The 17,303-nt window shown below is 40.8% G+C and overlaps 1 protein-coding gene across 2 annotated transcripts; it reads right to left on the bottom strand.

The window, feature by feature from the left end:
- Positions 1-6,056: 6,056 nt before the first annotated feature.
- On the bottom strand, positions 6,057-8,726 carry LOC147423063 (ACT domain-containing protein ACR3-like). 2 transcript variants are annotated; one of them, XM_086501139.1, is made up of 8 exons: positions 8,352-8,726; positions 8,222-8,267; positions 8,073-8,133; positions 7,857-7,971; positions 7,708-7,775; positions 6,914-7,510; positions 6,728-6,832; positions 6,057-6,646 (listed from the first exon to the last, which is right to left on the bottom strand). In XM_086501139.1, the coding sequence occupies exons 4-8, from the start codon at positions 7,861-7,863 to the stop codon at positions 6,287-6,289; spliced, it is 1,137 nt and encodes a 378-aa protein (XP_086357265.1). In that variant the 5' UTR covers positions 7,864-7,971; positions 8,073-8,133; positions 8,222-8,267; positions 8,352-8,726; the 3' UTR covers positions 6,057-6,286. The 2 variants fall into 2 exon arrangements, with proteins under 2 accessions (XP_086357265.1, XP_086357264.1); XM_086501138.1 differs by lacking the exon at positions 8,073-8,133.
- Positions 8,727-17,303: the final 8,577 nt, after the last annotated feature.

Below are 17,303 nucleotides of genomic sequence, written 5' to 3'. Positions count from 1 at the left end.
GAGTGACTTCATTCACACATACGTCCATGGTGGCTAGTATTTGAGTCCATTCTGGAGGTTCAAAAAGGTCCTCTACAAAAGGCTATGGTATGTAAGCTTCATCTTCTAACGATCTTTCCAACTTGCTTTCTTCTTTGAGAAGACTATCGCAAAGCTCCCCATCTCCAAATATGAGTTTTGGAATAATGTAGGAATTTTTGGTTCAATTATTGTAGCTAAATTAAACTTCTCAATAGGTATTCGATTCACATCTCTGTAGTTGTGATATTTAGGATTCCTATCGTAGTCCTTTCCTTATTATGCAAGTAGATATTGCCATAACCCTAATCTTGAACAATTTTAAGTTGTTCCATAAAATGGATGTCCCAAAACAATGTCAAAATTGTTGTCTTTCCCAAAGTCTACTATTGCAAACACATGTTTGTACTCAATCTTGCAGGATGCGATTTCTATTTGTTCTAACATTCCCATAGGCTTTTCCAAATAGCCATTTCTATTTGAAGTTTTATGTTGCATGCATAGGACTGGTTTTCCCAATTTTTCCAAGTTTCCTTTGTAGCAAGGGCTACACCCACTCCATTGTCACGATAGCAAAAGTTTTAATGTTCCATGGTCAATGTTGTGTTTCCTTCTTTGAGCTCACAATAATCACTCACTTTGTTGACAATCACTAGTTCTGTGTCCTTTTCTGTTTGTTTTGTTTTCTTCATTTTTGATTCCATATCCTTGAATGACAATTTCATACCCACTTTTTTCAAGTTCTTGCTTACTTTAGCCCACACATGTGGCTTAATTTTTAGCAATTTTGCTCAAGTTATAGTGCATTGGATAGGAGTGAACAACAACTCTGGTAAACTCCTTAAGTCAATAATTCTTGGCATTGTTTTTCATCATGAGCATAAAACATACTTGTTACTTACTCCTAGAGCTATTGGAATTAGGGTTGTAGGGATCCACACACACCTTGGAGAAGATGAAGAAGCTCAAGGAACAACAACAGAGAGTGTATCGCTTAGTGCACAATAGAAAGATAAGTTAGCCCTAGAATGATGGGTATGTATACAATCATGGGGGGAAAAACCTCTTAGTGAGGGAAAAAATGCTCGGCAGTCCTAAGTGTGTTCACATATATCACTACCACATATATATTTAAAAATTCCCTTGGGGATTGAGGCAATGAACGAGAGCTAGCACATAGTGTATAGGGAAGTGCCATGCCTTGAGGGCATGATCAATCCACAAAGGGACAAAGCTTTGTAGAAAGCTTTGAACTTCTCACGATGCAATTTCTTTATGAACAGATCTACAAGGTTGTCTTGTGTCGGCACACATAATCCAAGTTGATCTCTCCTACTGAGAGTCTCTCTCTGACATAGTGATAATGCACCTCAATGTGCTTTGTGTGAGCTTGAAAAATTGGGTTCCTTGCAACTGCCAATGCTCTCTGACTATCAATGTAGATGATGTTGGCAGTGTCTTGTCCAACACCCAAATCAACCATAAGGCGTTTGAGCCATACACACTCAACCATAGCTCTGAAGATTGCCCTATACTCAGCTTCACAAGTGAAAGTGGCCACAGTAGGTTTCTTCTTGCTAAACCATGATATGCATAAACTGTTGGGCATGAAACAAAAACCACGTGTGGACACTCATGTGTCATAACAACCAATCCAATTTGAGTTCAAAAAAAGAATGCAAATCTAGCGTAAATGATCTCCCCTTCGGATAAAACAACACAATATGTAAAGTGTCACTCAAGTAGTGAAAGATCCTCTTGAGAGCTTGCCACTGCTTAGACCTTGGACTATGCACAAATCTGCTAATCTGTGAGACTGTAAATTGAATATCTTACCTCATATTGCATACAGAAATAAGTTATCCAACATCAGTTAAATAAGAGTGACACTAGCAAGATCACCAGCATCATGAAGACTTAATTTCAAACATGTTTCCATTGGAGTAGCAATAGGTTTGTAGTCCTCAAGGCCAAACTTACATAGTAATGTCTAAATGTAGCTTGTTTGATACAAGGCAATACCTCCATCATAGTGCTTAAATTGTATACCTAAGTAATGATGCAAAAGCCCCAAGTCTTCCATCTTGAAAGTAGCTTTGAAATCAGCCTTGAATTCAGCAATGTGTTTCTCATTCAGACCAATAATCAACAAATTATCTACATATTGGAGGACGATGAGAAATACATCACGCTCACGCTTGACATACAAAGTTCTTTTAGTTGGACTATTACAAAAGCCATGTTTAACCAAATGAGTGTTAGCTTTCTCATACCAAACACAAGGAGACCGCTTCAACCCATACGAAGCTTTTTACATTTGCACACTTTATTTTCTTGCCCTTTCTTGACAAAACCGCGAGGCTCCGTTACATAAACTTCCTCAAATATATCACCATTCAAGAAAGCAGTAACAATGTCTAAATGATGTACATTCCATTCCAAATGAGCTGAGCTTCCAATGCACACAGAAAACATACAGTAGTCATACCACAAGTGGGAGAAAAAGTATCGTCATAATCAATGCCTTTCTATTGTGCATTGCCTTTTGCAACAAGTCTAGCCTTGTAACAATCAATCTCACCATTCAGCTTAAGTTTCAACTTGTAAACCCACTTCATACCAATGGCCTTTTTGCCAGGAGGCAAATCACATAAAGTCCATGTGTCATTTTCTATAAGTGCATCATATTTTGATTACATGGCAGCCATCCAATTTTTTGAATTTTGTGCTTCATCAAAAGAAATAGGTTCCTCCTCATCACATAAACTTGACACAAACAAAGCATGAAAATCTGATGCATAAGATGCATGGTGAGAACTTGAACGAGTACGACTAGACATAGGTGCATCCAATTTACTGTCACACAAAGTATGCACTGGTCATTTTCGCATACCTCTAGCCTCCTCATTCTCATCCCTTTCCACATCAAGTATCATGTACATCTACATTAGTAATAGGTTGATCCATAACATTTTCAAAAGCGCCCATAGGCTATACATTTGCCTCATTGGAATTTACATTCAAGTTTCCATCATTAAACAGAGGCAACAAAGTGTTATAAATGTCTTGTGAGCTTACATTACTATCTCTGGTACATCATAACAAAGGTTGAACATAATCTTCCACAAACATAACATCTCTTGCAACCAAGATATGTTTTGTTTGCGGATAATATAGCTTGTAACCTTTACTTTTAGTATTGTAACTAGCAAAAATACATGTAACAGCCTTATCATCCTATTTTTAGCGTTGTGTTTGTGGTACCAAAGCATAAGCTAAACACCAAAAACACACATGTGATCAATAGGTGGCTTTTTATCATGCCATGCTTCATAAGGAGTCATAGACTGCAAGGCTTCGGTAGGACACCTGTTAACACTAGTTTGGTACCAAAATAGGATGCTTCAGAGTCCTTTTTTTACAAATTCACATTAAATGATACTTGCATCAAGCGATGTATTTAAGAAAAACCTCTTGATATGCTTCAATATGTCAGCTAGAGGGTCTTTTAAAAATACAACCTTGCATTTTAGAAGCTATCATGATCAAGAACTATACTCATCAAGTGGACTCTTGTAAAACTACTATTGATGATTTGAAGAAATGGACTTCATAAGCTCAAGAAAAAATGAAGAGACCTTGTAGAAAATTGTATGTGACTATTTCAAAATTATGCTATAGATAATTGCAAGTTTCATGTGCAAAAAAATTTACTTGAGAGTATATAAAATAATGGGAAGCTCTATAAAATGTACTTGAGGGTGTTTGATATGGCCATTTCAAGTAGATCATTGTATACAAAGAAACATTTATTTTCAATGTATTTGTGCATTTTAAAAGTGATACATTGCTTACCCTCTCCATTGAGGACTCAAGGTGAAAAATTTAAGTGCTTCGGTAAGCAACAATTCTTGGATCATTTCAAATATTCAAACTTCGCATGAGAAGATTTTGATATTTTAGTTATTGAGACAAGCATTCAAAACCTCAAAAACTATTTACATAGATCAACCATAGCCAGAAATTGCTTGAAGCACATGAACACTTCAAAGTTAGCTATAAGAGAATACCCCCATGCATGCCTGGAGTAATCATCAATAAAAATCACAAAATATAGGTAATTGCCTAAGGATAGATTTTGCATAGGCCCACAAACATCACTATGCACAAGTTGCAATCTGCATGTAGCCCATACTGAACCATCCTTTGGAAACTTTGTACGCTACATTACCCAAAATACATCCTTCACAAACATGCTTAGAAGGTGCTTCAAGAGGCTCTTAGGGATCATGCCAATTGGTAGCCACCCATCACTAACTATAACCCTATTCTTTGGATATATTGAAGAATAAGGAGTGGTGAGATCTTCTTCACACCAAGAGCTCCACCAAAAACTGTTGTTTCCTTTGCTCTTCTCCTTCCCTCTTTTAGAATGCACACGCACGGGAATTTATCCCCATAAAGAGCCAGATTTGTCATTCCATGTTCCCCTCACAACATGTGCAACCCCTCCCTTTTGGAGATCCAATGGTCGGTCGTCATGTGGTTGCACTAATTACTGGGTAAGGACAGCGAAAGTCCTTTAGTAACCACACCTAGTAGCAAAGATATCAATCTTTAGGAGGAGGAATCCTCTTCCAACTGCTTGGCTTTCCTATGGGCTTTCTTATAGGATCAACGTCCATAATCAAGCCAACAAGTTGATTTCAAAATGGATGGTTAGCTCTTTTATTGAATGAGATGGTGTACATTCCATACCTCACAAACAGAGAACACAAGTTCCCCCAAAAAGGGTTTTGTGGAAAATGTTTGGAACCACAAAGCAATGATGTTCTATATTGAAGGCGAGCTATATGTGACTTTAGAGCTGGTCATACAATTAGTGCTGCATTGTTTCTCAAGGTTAGAGTACATCCCTCCGGGTGATTCGGAAAACTCTCTCTGCAGAATCTTCAATCTCCCTGCAGAATAAGCGCATTGCCAACTGAATACAAAGTGGGGAGTGCACAAAGACATTTATGAAGACATGGTCCCCTCCTATTTTGGCCATGGACTGCAGCTAAGACGCTAGAAATGGGTATAGGCAATGTTATTTGCGAGTGATGGCTGCCACTCTCTAACACAAGAAAACACTATCAATCTCTGGTCGATAACAGAGAAGGATTTTGCAATTCTAACTAAATTGTGGCCATTAAATGTTCACAGCTCACATGGGAACATTTTTTGCTATGAGATTTCATGGGGTGCCTCACCACGAGGTGGGATATAATTAAGAACTGAATACGTGTTTTCTAGTACAAACTGTGCGCCTACTTTTCCGAGCAATGAATCATAATTTGCCAGAACTTGCCCATGCTTTCGTCTTTGGAAGTGATAAAGCAGAGAATCACAGCATTTATCGTGCGAGTATTGCTTGCAAAAATGTAATAACAAGGCTCTAATGTAAATCTGGTAGTGAACTAGTATAATCTGGCAATAAAAGTCAATTGTCATGATGAGGTTTTTTGACATGGTCTTTGTAGATGCTGCTGTGCAACCAACTATCAAGCAGTTGGTCCGGAGCTTCCAGGAGGAGGGCATTGACACATGCACAAATTGAGAGAGTTCAAAGCCAAATCAGAAATTGTGCATCTCCCATCGACGGCCCAAATATCAGGTGCAGACCCATTTGCAGCACAAAGTCGTGAATACTCGACCCTGTGCAGATGCTCCTCACCTTCTTGGTTCACTAGCCTTCGAAATACTCCAACAGGGAAACATTCCGTTTTCGGGGGAGCCCTAACTGCATGTAGAGGCTACAGTTCCATATGATTTGATTATCATACATAGTGGACTTGGGCTTGCCTGCTGCATTTACCGCTCTATAGATTCTTAACTATGCAACACTCCTCAAATCCATAAAGTGAACCCACTCCTCCCCACAAAAAAGGCCCTTCCTTGATGTCTGCACTGATGCTCCGTCCATTTCCAAGCACAAATATTCATTTCCTGGTTGGCAAATCTCGTTAACCATGAGAGATGATACAGCAACAGCAGAACGCCCCAATATGCTGTGCTTCAAAGAGTATACTCACTACCAAAAATACAATGCGATACAATGATTTAACCCAAGCCATGGTATCCTTCTCTTCTGGAGCTGCTGAAGACAGCCTTGAAGGATAAGAGTACCAGCTACAAATACATTTGACATAACAGTAAAGACAAAACCAGCGTACAGCACAACAATTCTTGCCTTGCAGCCACACAAACCCTCCTGTGTCTTGGAATATCAAGAGCAAGACTTGACGACACCCAAGTGCGACGAGAAGCGTTCCCACTGAGACTTGATCAGGCCTCTAAAGGAAATGAGAAATTTGCTTGGCAACTCAGGTGCATGTGATGGACAACCTCCAATGGGAAAGTCGTTAACATGGATTATCTGCTGACCAATCTCCTTGCGAATAGTCTCGATAATCTTCATATCTACAGGACCTCCCAATGTGTCAGTGACATAGAAAGTATTCATTGCTTTGTTCCCGCGAGTAGTTACATCTGCCCTTGTCACAGACAGCCCATATTCGCGAAAAATCCGTGTCACGTCAGACAATAGTCCCACTCTGTCACCCATGCACAACTCAAGCCTAATACCCTGTGGCGAGAGTTGCTACCAATGCATGAGAACATTGAGACATTCAAATACTCATCATTTTACATGAAAATTACTACTTGCCTGCGAGGCCCTTCTTTCTATGGCTGCCTCGATGCATTTGATGACTCTTTGCTGCTCCCCCTCAGTATCCAAGATGCAACCATCCACATGGCGTATATAGTATTCCTGCACACAAAGAAAGCCTTCACCATGAGATAATGAGCAAGCAGCTTGCATATTTATGAGCACTCAGGGTTCGTCGCATACTTGAGAGGCATAGGGTCTGTCCACGCTTATACTTGCATGATACACTACATATTCCATGTCAGTTAATGTACAAACAATATCAAACAGCAGTTTGGGGCGATCTTTGCATTGCAAATTTATGATAGAATACCCCTTTTCACTGCAATTCTCAATGGTCACACACATCCCATTAGGCTTTGGTTGTAAAGCTTGTTCGGATCCTTCATAATCTCGATCAGCAAACATCATTTGATGCAGGCGCCTCTCCATGTGTGTGAGACCTGAGGCGTAATCTGTCTTCACACCTTTTCTATCATCTGTGGCTCTGAGAACATTGCAAAGCTGTCCCTTCAAAGAGGACAACCTTCCTGGGTCTTCGATCGGAGCGGCAGTCGTACCTTCAGTAATGTACAGCACACACGCTATCCTTGTATTATGTGTCCACACTTCTGCACACTCCACATTGCACCTAAGAGTTGAAAGAACTGCAAAAATGTCCGATAGAAGTCCTGGTCGATCGGTGCCAATCAACTCTATTGTTGTATGTCGCTCGGTAGACTGAACGCCCAAGGAGGTCCGAAAACCATGAGTAGCTATGGATAACTGCTCTTGCAAGTGCTGCAACAAGACCATGAAAAACAGCGATTGAACTGCATAAAGCTTAAGCAAACTCTGCAAAATGCCAATCATGCACTACCTACACAAAGTGCCATTAATGTCATTTCTCTTTGTAGATCAATGAACCCTCTTGCACATGGCCCTATGCAAAACAGGAAACTTCGCCCACGAAAAAAGACGAAAACTGTGTCTCGCACCTCCTGTAGCTCCTCAATAAACTTCTCATTCTTGAGCTTGTCGCCGTGCTGATCCGTGACATGAAAAACTGCAAGACACTCGAACAAGCTTTCTCAGAATGGTACACTTTTATTTTCATGAAAGCAAATTAACATAAAAGAGAGTGTACCATCCATGAACCATCCTCCATCTGAAGAAATGTAGGCTTTAGAGATGCTCAGGTCAAGGTCAGTGAGAACCTGTACAACCTCTAGTAAAATCCCATTCTTGTTGGCACTATCAACCTGCAAAGGTATTGAGCTAAATAAGAAACCAAGATGGGCGTACGCCGCCTGCTGTCATAATAACAAACAATGTCATATGATTGGTGGTGCTGAGCACATACAGCTGATCATGTGGGTTACGTTTGTGTGCGAGTGCAGGTGTATCTGCACCCGACCGCACACCTAAGCATGTGAAGGAATGCACAACACAGACTCCGGTTAGATGAAAGAGATAAGTAGACACATGATAGTCGTCAGTTGAAGGGCTCACCTTCACCAAAGTGGAAGATGGGCAAGACCGGTTGTCGATAGCAACTCTGCGAGGAAACAGAGCAAATTTCAAAAACAGGATACTCTGTTTCTGATAAAACAAGAAGAAACAGAGCCAATTGGTGTGGAACCTGGGAGGATTGATGCGATGATGGCGCGTCTCATACTCAGGATCAAAATAAGGTTCCATGCCGATCTTTTTCTGCGAGACCCAGGCTCCTGCTGGAGCATCTGTAAAGAGAGGGAGGGTTCTACCGCTTTACACAATTGGAAGCTCTGCCATCTACGTGTCTGTGCTCAACCTTTGACCCTGCCTTGCGGCGAGCTGTCTCATCAGCCTCTCGCGCTCCTAAGTACACGGATCCTTTCCCTTTCATTTTTTACTCTGCCAAATTGCCAATGCACTGCGCTGCCTGTCTATTCACACAATCGATAGGTAGTGACTTGCTGAGGCGGGCGGCTCCGACAGCCCAGCTAGTCCTTTTCCTTCTCACTGCTCTAAGCTCTTCCCAACGTGCTCAGTGTTATGTAAATTTGCCGATTGAACAACGGTACTTTGGTATACTGCCTTTTTACAGAACGCCCACAATGGGACTTAGAGGGGGCCCACACATGAGGCGGTGATCCGTTATCCGTCGAATTTGGCTACCCGAACACAATCTATACTATCAATAAAGAGGGGAGGAATTTCGGCCTCTCCCCCGGCCACATGGCGTCACTTGCTTGCTTCGGCGAGGGTCTGCAACCCATCGAGACAAACGCTCAACACTCAGAAAGAGAGAGAGAGAGAGACGCCAGTCAAACTAGTTGTAATTAGCACACACACACACAAACCCCCCCCCCCCCCCCCCCCCCCCCGCGGGCCTTTTGGACTATATCTTCATGGCCATGCGCTCTTGCCGTTGGATTAAAAATAAGTAAAAAGAAAATATTTTTATAGCATAGTCTTTTTGCAAGGTAGAGAGACGACGTAGAGAGGGGACGAAGCTCGCCTTTTGAGGAGGAGAGAGCAGTTATTTTCGCTTAACAGAATGTTTAAGCCTCTTGATTGAGAGAGTCCGTGCAAAAAAAGGAGGGTCCTAAAGCTGAAAACAGAAGGCCTTAGGCTAACTGAAGGTCCAAAGGGTGTAGTTAGATTTACCCCTACCTCAAATAACGACTGATGAGCAAGTTTATGTGTGATCTTGAGGCACAGCGACATAACTCCATCAAATTACGGAATACCCCTCTGCGTGTGAGGAGTACCTTATACATCATAGCCTAAACTGCCTCAATCAGAAAGAAGCGGATCAAGTTGAGCCTCCACGATCTTGGACTTAAACTTGGCTAGATTGTGCCTCTAGGACTCATGACGATGTAATTTTTTTATATCTCCCTCAATTGGTGAGGCCGATTAGTAGGAGAAGTTTGAGAGAGGGAGAGGGAGAGAGAGAGAGAGTATAAATAAGCACATAATTAAATAGTGTTTTTCAAACAATATATTTTTCTATAGCACAAAAATTTTAGAGAGTACATTACTTTACGATGGTGCCCCCGGTGGTGGTATGGCCCTTGTGTTAGAACTTTCATGTAATTTGAAAATGAACATTTGAAAAGACAACGTTCAACTCTTTATGCAATGACTTAAGCAAAAGCTTTCACAATAAGAACTTATGTCCAAAAATAAAGCATTACAAATACACTTCTTGGATCCAAATTGTGAAGCAACATAACTCGAACATTTTGTTTCAAGTGCAAAACATGCAATGGAAAACCTCCCCCAAGATCTGAACTATCTACCAACTCACTTGTGAATAAAATGTTATACAATCTGATTTACACACTAAGCATGCACCGACATATTCCTTATAAGCACCAAGAAATTATTGCAATACCAACTTGTTTATAGCACCTTGTTGCGAGGAGCAAAAATTGCTCTATCCTTGAAAAAGGTTGCATTGCAAGAGAGTGTTGAAGGTTTCCATATACACAATAAAAAATATAACAATGTCCAAAGCAATATTTATGTGTAGTAGTACATAGAGACTCAAGATTTCTATATCCTAAAGTGTAGCCTACGACATGCCCTACCACGATATTGAACCACCCATGGTCCGCGATGTAAGACACATCGACCAATCACTGGAGGAAGAGATCCTAAAACAAAAATGTGTAGGGACCAAGTACCATGGCTAAGACTATGAGCAAACACGGCATTCATTGGGAGGGTTATGCCTAGCTCTACAATGGTGATATGTGCTTTGAATCCTCTCTGGATAGCAACCTACTTGTAGCAAAGCAAGCTTGGATCATATGAGGCTTCATGTATACCCAAGAGCAAGAGCTATGGATGATTTTATAATCTATATTTAGTATGAAAAAAATAGATACAAAACAAAATCTAATTACTTTAGTACATCAACATTGTTACCTTACTACATCCAAGACCTCGAGAAGAAGAATAACATCCATGGGTGTGATAGGACCCCTCCATAGCAATGGATCTAGAACAAAGTTGGTGATTTTGAGTTTCAAATTCTTTAGAGTATTACAATATCACAAACATACATACAATCTTTTAGCTTGGATGTGTCGAGGTCGTCTTCCTAGTGTGTAAGTCGCGGAGGTATTAGGATCCATCTTCATTCATACAAAAAAAGATTAGGAACTCACCAAAAAGCACATGACGTAAATGAAGGTCAAAGATTGGTGAAATCTTTTGGAGAGAGAGAGAGGGCGGGGGGGGGGGGGGGCGGCCTCGTCACTAATTGAGGGGGTCTACGACTGATAATCGGCGTCGCTTTTCGGTGAAGATCATAGCCGTTCATCCCGAATGTGAACTTGATGTAAACTAGATGTAAACTCGAACAAATGTGAACTCGTTGTGAACTTGCATGTAAACTAGATGTAAACTAGATGTAAAGTTAGTGTGAACTGAGATAGTGACGGGCAGCTAGGACTACAAAATATAATGCTATCATCCTCCATGCCTTTCAAAATGCGCGCAATAGTGTAGTGGTAAATCAATAGCATTGGGAGGGGGCGGTTGCGAGGTCAACTCCCACCACCCACCCTTCTTTTTTCCTCCATATGAATCGAACGGCCCACAATGAACAATCATCTAGGACCGTAGATCCCCACTTAAAAAAGAGGGTGTCAAATAGACCAGGGGGGGGGGGGGGGGGGGCAGTTTGTGCCTCAAAAGACATATTTGCAAAACACATAACACAATTATGGAGATCCCCTATCATATCACTATATAAGGCCTCAAAATGTAGTATCCAAAGAAGACACCAAAATTCATGAGCAAATTTGTAGACCAAAAATATAGGTTTACAAAGCTTATAAATGAGATGGGTGAACTTATATATCTGCAAAGCCTATAAATGAGAATGAGGTGACTATTATCCAATATATAATTCACTTCTTGCGAGGGTGAATGGGTCGTTACCAATGCATTTAATTTCATAAGGTCACTTGCAACACTTCCTTGTAGACAATGCTAGAAGTGTATGTCCTCTTGCCTCCGTGTTTCCTAACACTTGTTGAGTGACCATCACCAACCACAACCTTGATGGCAGAAGATGATCTCACGTAAGACATTGCCACATACAATTGACCATGGGTGAAAAAAGGTCTTGGGAGATATAATCCAAGCACTCCCAAAACCTTATGTGTTGTTAATCATCATCCCAAAACAACATCTTAGGAGAAGTTTCCAACATTTTAACTCAAAAGAGAGGCCTTCTCTAGCTCCCATGAGAAAATCAATCCGTGGGATGAACACTATATTTCCTGCATGTGACCCTATAATGATTTATGTTTCAATCACTTTGCTATGGAATTTCTTACAAATCAAATGTGTCCCATTACAAAGACCACTTCTTCGATCCAAATTGCGGAGAAACATAACTGGAGCATTCTGTTTCAAGTGTAAAACATGCGGCAAAAGACCTCCTCCAAGATCTAAACTATTTTTGAACTCACTTGTGAATAAAATGCTATCACAGTCTGATTCACACACTAAGTCTTCACATGCACATTCCTTATAAGTACCGGAAAATTTTTGCAATACCAAATTGTTTATAACATCCATATCCTTGTTGCAAGGTGCCAAAATTCCCCTATCCTTGAGAAAGGTTGCATGGCACGAGAGGTCTCTATATTATGCAATCAATAAGTGCTTGCAAACTATTTTGTGGCAGCATCATGCAGGCCGGCAAAGCCACATTATCATGTATCTACCCATCACAAACATTGCCATTGCCAATATCAAGTGTCCATTGCACAAATTCTCTTTCACTAACATTAATGCAACAATTGACCACTCGCATGTTCTCTGTTCGACACAAAATTTATGTACAACACCAAATGTATGTGCGACACAAAGATGCATCAACAATGTATGCCCTTCCTCCTCTACGTACAACAGGTAAGATCTGTCTAAAATCACCACTAAGGAGGAAAACCTTTCCGCCAAACAACATGTTATTATGCATGATGTAACATTTAATGGTCTAGTAACTTGTGTGTAGCAGAAACTAGCATGAACATAGTGAGCATTTCATTAGAATAGATTCCTAATGAGAATAACAAGAGTGCTTGGGTGGAGTGAGCAAAAAAGAGTATAACACCTAGTTAGATAGCATGAACAATACTTCAAAAGAGAGACAAATTAAGAAATTGACAACAGTTGAGGACCGGATTTGCATGGATCCGGTCCCCCTCCAAAAGGCTTTGTATTATGGTTTCTCCCATCAAGAGAGACATTTTTACAATACAATTCTTTGTGTTCCTTCAATACTAGCGAGTGCAATGAGGATGGAAACTTCATGCACTAAGAAAAACACTTATCAAACACAACATCAATTCCCTCGCGGTCTCAGACCCAAGACCTCACACACCTTCGAAGATGGTGAGAGCTAGCAGGGTATGAGAGTAGATTGAGAGGAAGAAGGAGTATTCTTACGAGAAAGATGTACATCTCCGCACAGAAGCACTCATATTAGCATAGCTCAGCTTAGTAATTAGCATGGTAGAGGAGATGAGCATGCATTGAAGCTTGGCTCTTGGTTGGATTTGCATCACAAAGCCAAGAGTTGTTGATGTAGGACTCCCTTCTCACAAGCTTGGAGTAGGTGGTAAGCTTTCCATTAAAGCTTGAGAGGGAGAGAGAGTCTTCTTTTCTTCACACATTAGATTGTGTGAGAGTGTGTGTGATAATGCCTTGCAAAAATCAGCCTTCTCTCTCTCTCTCTTGGTAGACCCCTCTTGCTATTTGCTCATCCTCCCACCTCATTGGACCTCCCCAGGCCTACTAGCCAATGGAAATTAAGCAGCATAAGTGATAGTCTTCTGACATGTGTCCCCCTTTCCCCTTTTGTGAGAGCTTTAGGTAATTACTTAATTCAATTAAACTCTCATTAAACCCCTTTGCCTTCTGGCCAATAGGAATCAGGCAAGCCATTGGGCTGTTGAATGCTCATTGGAACCCTTGGAAGACTGTCCAATAGTCTTCTAGAGAGCTTAATTCTTATTGGTTTTTTTATTAAGTGTTTTTAAATTAATTAAACTAGATTTACTCTAGCCTAATTCTCATTGGTCCACCTCCAAGGCCATCCAATAGGATTGAGTACACCTTGTGTGCATCTAGGCTAGGGAGCTGACATGTGTCCCTCATTTCCTTTGTGTAAAGGGAGCTTGTGTGTGTGTGTGTGTGTGTGTGTGTGTGTGTGTGTGTGTGTGAGTTTCTCTCTCATCTCCTATGTCTAGGGCTCGCCCCCTCCTATGTAGGGACGGTTGAAGACTTTTGGGACACACACCAAGCATCCAATTTCCCTAGGCTTTTGACCTTTGGACACAACCTTTGAATTTTGAAACCTTAGCATTTTGGAAGTCTTAATGGGCTGAACCCTACAGTCTTTGGAGCCCATTGTTGCACATAGCTCTTTTGCAGATGGCCCCCCCTTTTGGTCCCTATTTTCCCTCCTTTGGATCCCTACTGTGACCGGTCTGCTAACTTAACCAATATTCTAGCTTTTTCTCCCCTTGCACTTCCCCATATTAAATGATCAGTTTAACATGAGAAAATCATTTAGGAGAATTAGATATTGATTATTATGACATTACCTCTCTCTTGAAATCATAATTGTCCTCGACTATGGGGTAGAGAAGATAAAGCATATTCATTAGTCCTTTTCCTAGCGGGTAGAGGATCCCTATTTTACCCTATCACATCGTTCCAGAATGGATGACTAGTCCATTTGGCGCTTGAGAGCCTAAGCTGCCGCAAGCATGTCTGCACATTAGTCCTATCAATCTTCCATAGTAGAGTGACAAGCTCTACTTGGTGTTTGGGAGGTGTCTTCTCCACAAACTTGATCTAAGCATGCATACTATTTCATTTTTCTGCACAATAAAGAAAAAAGAGTCTTATAAGACAAAAACTTTGTTCATTTTTAACATTTGTACATTTGCTTACTCTAAGCATTGTAAGCATTGACAAGGTTTAGGTTATCCTTTAATTGTATGCCTTCTAGCATCTTCAAAAGGATAATTCTTAAACTTAATAAGATATCATCGGATAGTCTTACTGCCTCTTAGTACCTTGTCTTCATGTCGGAGAATGGACTCGGGTTGTAGCACCTCTTCTTGGTTCTCGATCTCCGGTGGGTCTTCAATAGTTGGTTCTTGAGGTGGCTCTCCTTTGTAAGCCTTTAGTAGGCTCACATGGAAAGCATTGTGTATGTTGGGCAACTTGAGTTGACAGGCCATCTCATTGATTGGCCTAAGAATTTGGAAGGGACCATAGTACCTTTTTGCTAACTTAGCATAGTACTTTTGGTGTCCTGTAGGATTCTTGCCCATCGTGTGCCTTAATCGAGCCTTGGGAAATTTGAGTAAGACCCAATCATTTTCTTTAAAGGCTTGGGCTGTTCTGTGCTTGTCAGCAGCAGCCTTTTGCCTTTGCTGTGAGATAGAGATAGCATCCTTAATCTTTTAGAAAGATTCTTGTAGGTCTCGGCTATACTCATCTGCGGCGAAGATCTTCCCGTGTACCTTAAGTAGCAAGGGACTTTTTGATATTCCCTCAATTACCTCAAAAAGTGCTTTTCTCGTGGAAGTATGTACAGTGTTATTGTAGGCATACTCCACTAAGGCTTTTAGTAGATCGAGAATTGTTAGGTTATGTTAGACAAGGGGAACTAGAACCTAGGAGTCCACCACCCAACCACCCACTATATAGCATGGCCCTTGGCCCTAGTTGGAATCCCTTTCCACACTGCCTAGCCCGGCCTTGCCCTTGTCTAGTCCGGGGACTTGACGGTGTCCTGACATTACTCCCCCATTAAGAAGAGTTTTCGTCCTCAAAAACAAAAGTGGGAAACTTCTTCTTAAGAACACTAATGTTTTCCCAAGTGGCATCCTTCATGGATCCAACTGTTTGGTTGACCGGAACACGGTTCCGCAGGAGGTTCAATGAAACCAAGAGTAACATCTTGATTTTCCACATTGTTGTTCATTAGCAACCAGCTTGTGTTACCGCTTCCTATCCTATCATTGTGTGTAGACTCCATTTAGAACACACATGAGTATTCAAAACGAGTTATCACACAAAGATGTACCCTAAAGAGTACCTCTTTTCACTTTCCATGAAAGTAACTTGCTAACATACTCACCAACCAAGTTTAAATCCTTGACTTGTTTTCCGATTTCAGCAATAAACAACCCCACCATCACTAGTGTTAAAGGTTGAGAACTTGATTTATACATGAAGAGACTACACCTAGTTGCAACCATGCTTTAACTTTATAAGCAAACTCCAAGTAGAGCAATAAATGCTTACTAATTGGATCACGTGGTGCTAACGTACGCACTTGCATATCCTTTTAGCACAAGATTACACTTTGTAATCTGTATATCCCCTTGGATAAGTGACAGTACTGAGGTGTGTTTCCCCCACGGTCTATAGCCAGTCGTTCTAGATGGCTAGTAAACGGGGATCACAATATCGTACCACATTGCTGAGGAATCAACAATTGGCTGAATAACCATTGTGGTTAACGTGAAAAATCCACAAGCACCCAAACCGAGCCATGACCTCTATTGGTGATTGGTAGACCGAAAAGTAAACTCATTGAGATAATGCACACCGAGTGCATAAGGCTTCATAAGCAACAACTTGATGAATACGCATGCCGTTCCAAATCAGCCTTTCCTAAACACTAGGGCCCATAACACCTAGTGTGCATGCATTTAGCAAAAAATAGATCCGAACCTGTATATCCATGATTATCCTTGCCAATACTTATGGCAAATGTGATGTGCGTAGCACACAGTAAAGAGAAATGTAAATAGTTCTAAATAGAAACTAAATACTTTCAGTGGTAATCATTTTCAAGCCTTGCTGAAATGTTTGAAAATAATAGAAGGTGAAACAATGATCACTTCTAGGTACAAACAATGAAACTTTTTCATTAAAGAGTTAGAGACTTGCTATATGTATAAACAACCATCTATAATGTTGTTTAGCAATACTTGTAGCTGAACAAGTCATTCTAAGTATCCAAAAATTTGTGGCCACTGAAATGGCTCCTGATACGTCGTGCTGAAAATGGTCTAGAAAACAAATTTGACCAACACCTAGGGACTTTGTCGTGACACATATTTGAAATAGGGGGCGCCAGTGTCAGTCCCAGAGACTCATATTCGCCACATGTGGAATATGTCTCCACTAAGGATGTCTGGAAAAAGAACATCCTTTCAGTATAAGATGTACTTGTGTGTGGAGGTAACTCTAAACACTCTGCGACAAGAGTGAGAGGGACCCTCATTCATTGCTCCACACTGGTTAAACTAAACTCCTTGATTCCTTAGACCATGTTGTATCCCATGTGACAACATGTGCCAAATTGAATCCTACAAGTGGATTCATAACAGCACAATGTACATTGGACACTATGGCTCAAAATACTTGTTTCGACATGCCCTTGGCATGGCCCTGAAATATTCAAGCATATTTAAACGACTTGAAAAAACCAGGCAATGCATACTAAAAACTTGAATAACACCAAATCAATAGATGTGTACCTGGAGATTGAACT

Source organism: Adiantum capillus-veneris, chromosome 26, assembly GCF_014529385.1.
Source record: "Adiantum capillus-veneris isolate H3 chromosome 26, ASM1452938v2, whole genome shotgun sequence".
Lineage (NCBI taxonomy): Eukaryota > Viridiplantae > Streptophyta > Polypodiopsida > Polypodiales > Pteridaceae > Adiantum > Adiantum capillus-veneris.
This window is presented reverse-complemented; position numbering and strand designations above follow the sequence as displayed.

What these genes read in the sequence shown, in the direction of transcription:
- LOC147423063 (XM_086501138.1), bottom strand. Translation starts at nt 8,410, where the DNA reads ATGGAACCTTATTTTGATCCTGAGTATGAGACGCGCCATCATCGCATC. An exon ending in CATCGCATCAATCCTCCCAG is followed by an intron (nt 8,268 to 8,351) that starts GTTCCACACCAA and finishes GTTTCCTCGCAG; the next exon opens with AGTTGCTATCGACAACCGGT. An exon ending in ACAGACCCTATGCCTCTCAA is followed by an intron (nt 6,833 to 6,913) that starts GTATGCGACGAA and finishes CTTTGTGTGCAG; the next exon opens with GAATACTATATACGCCATGT.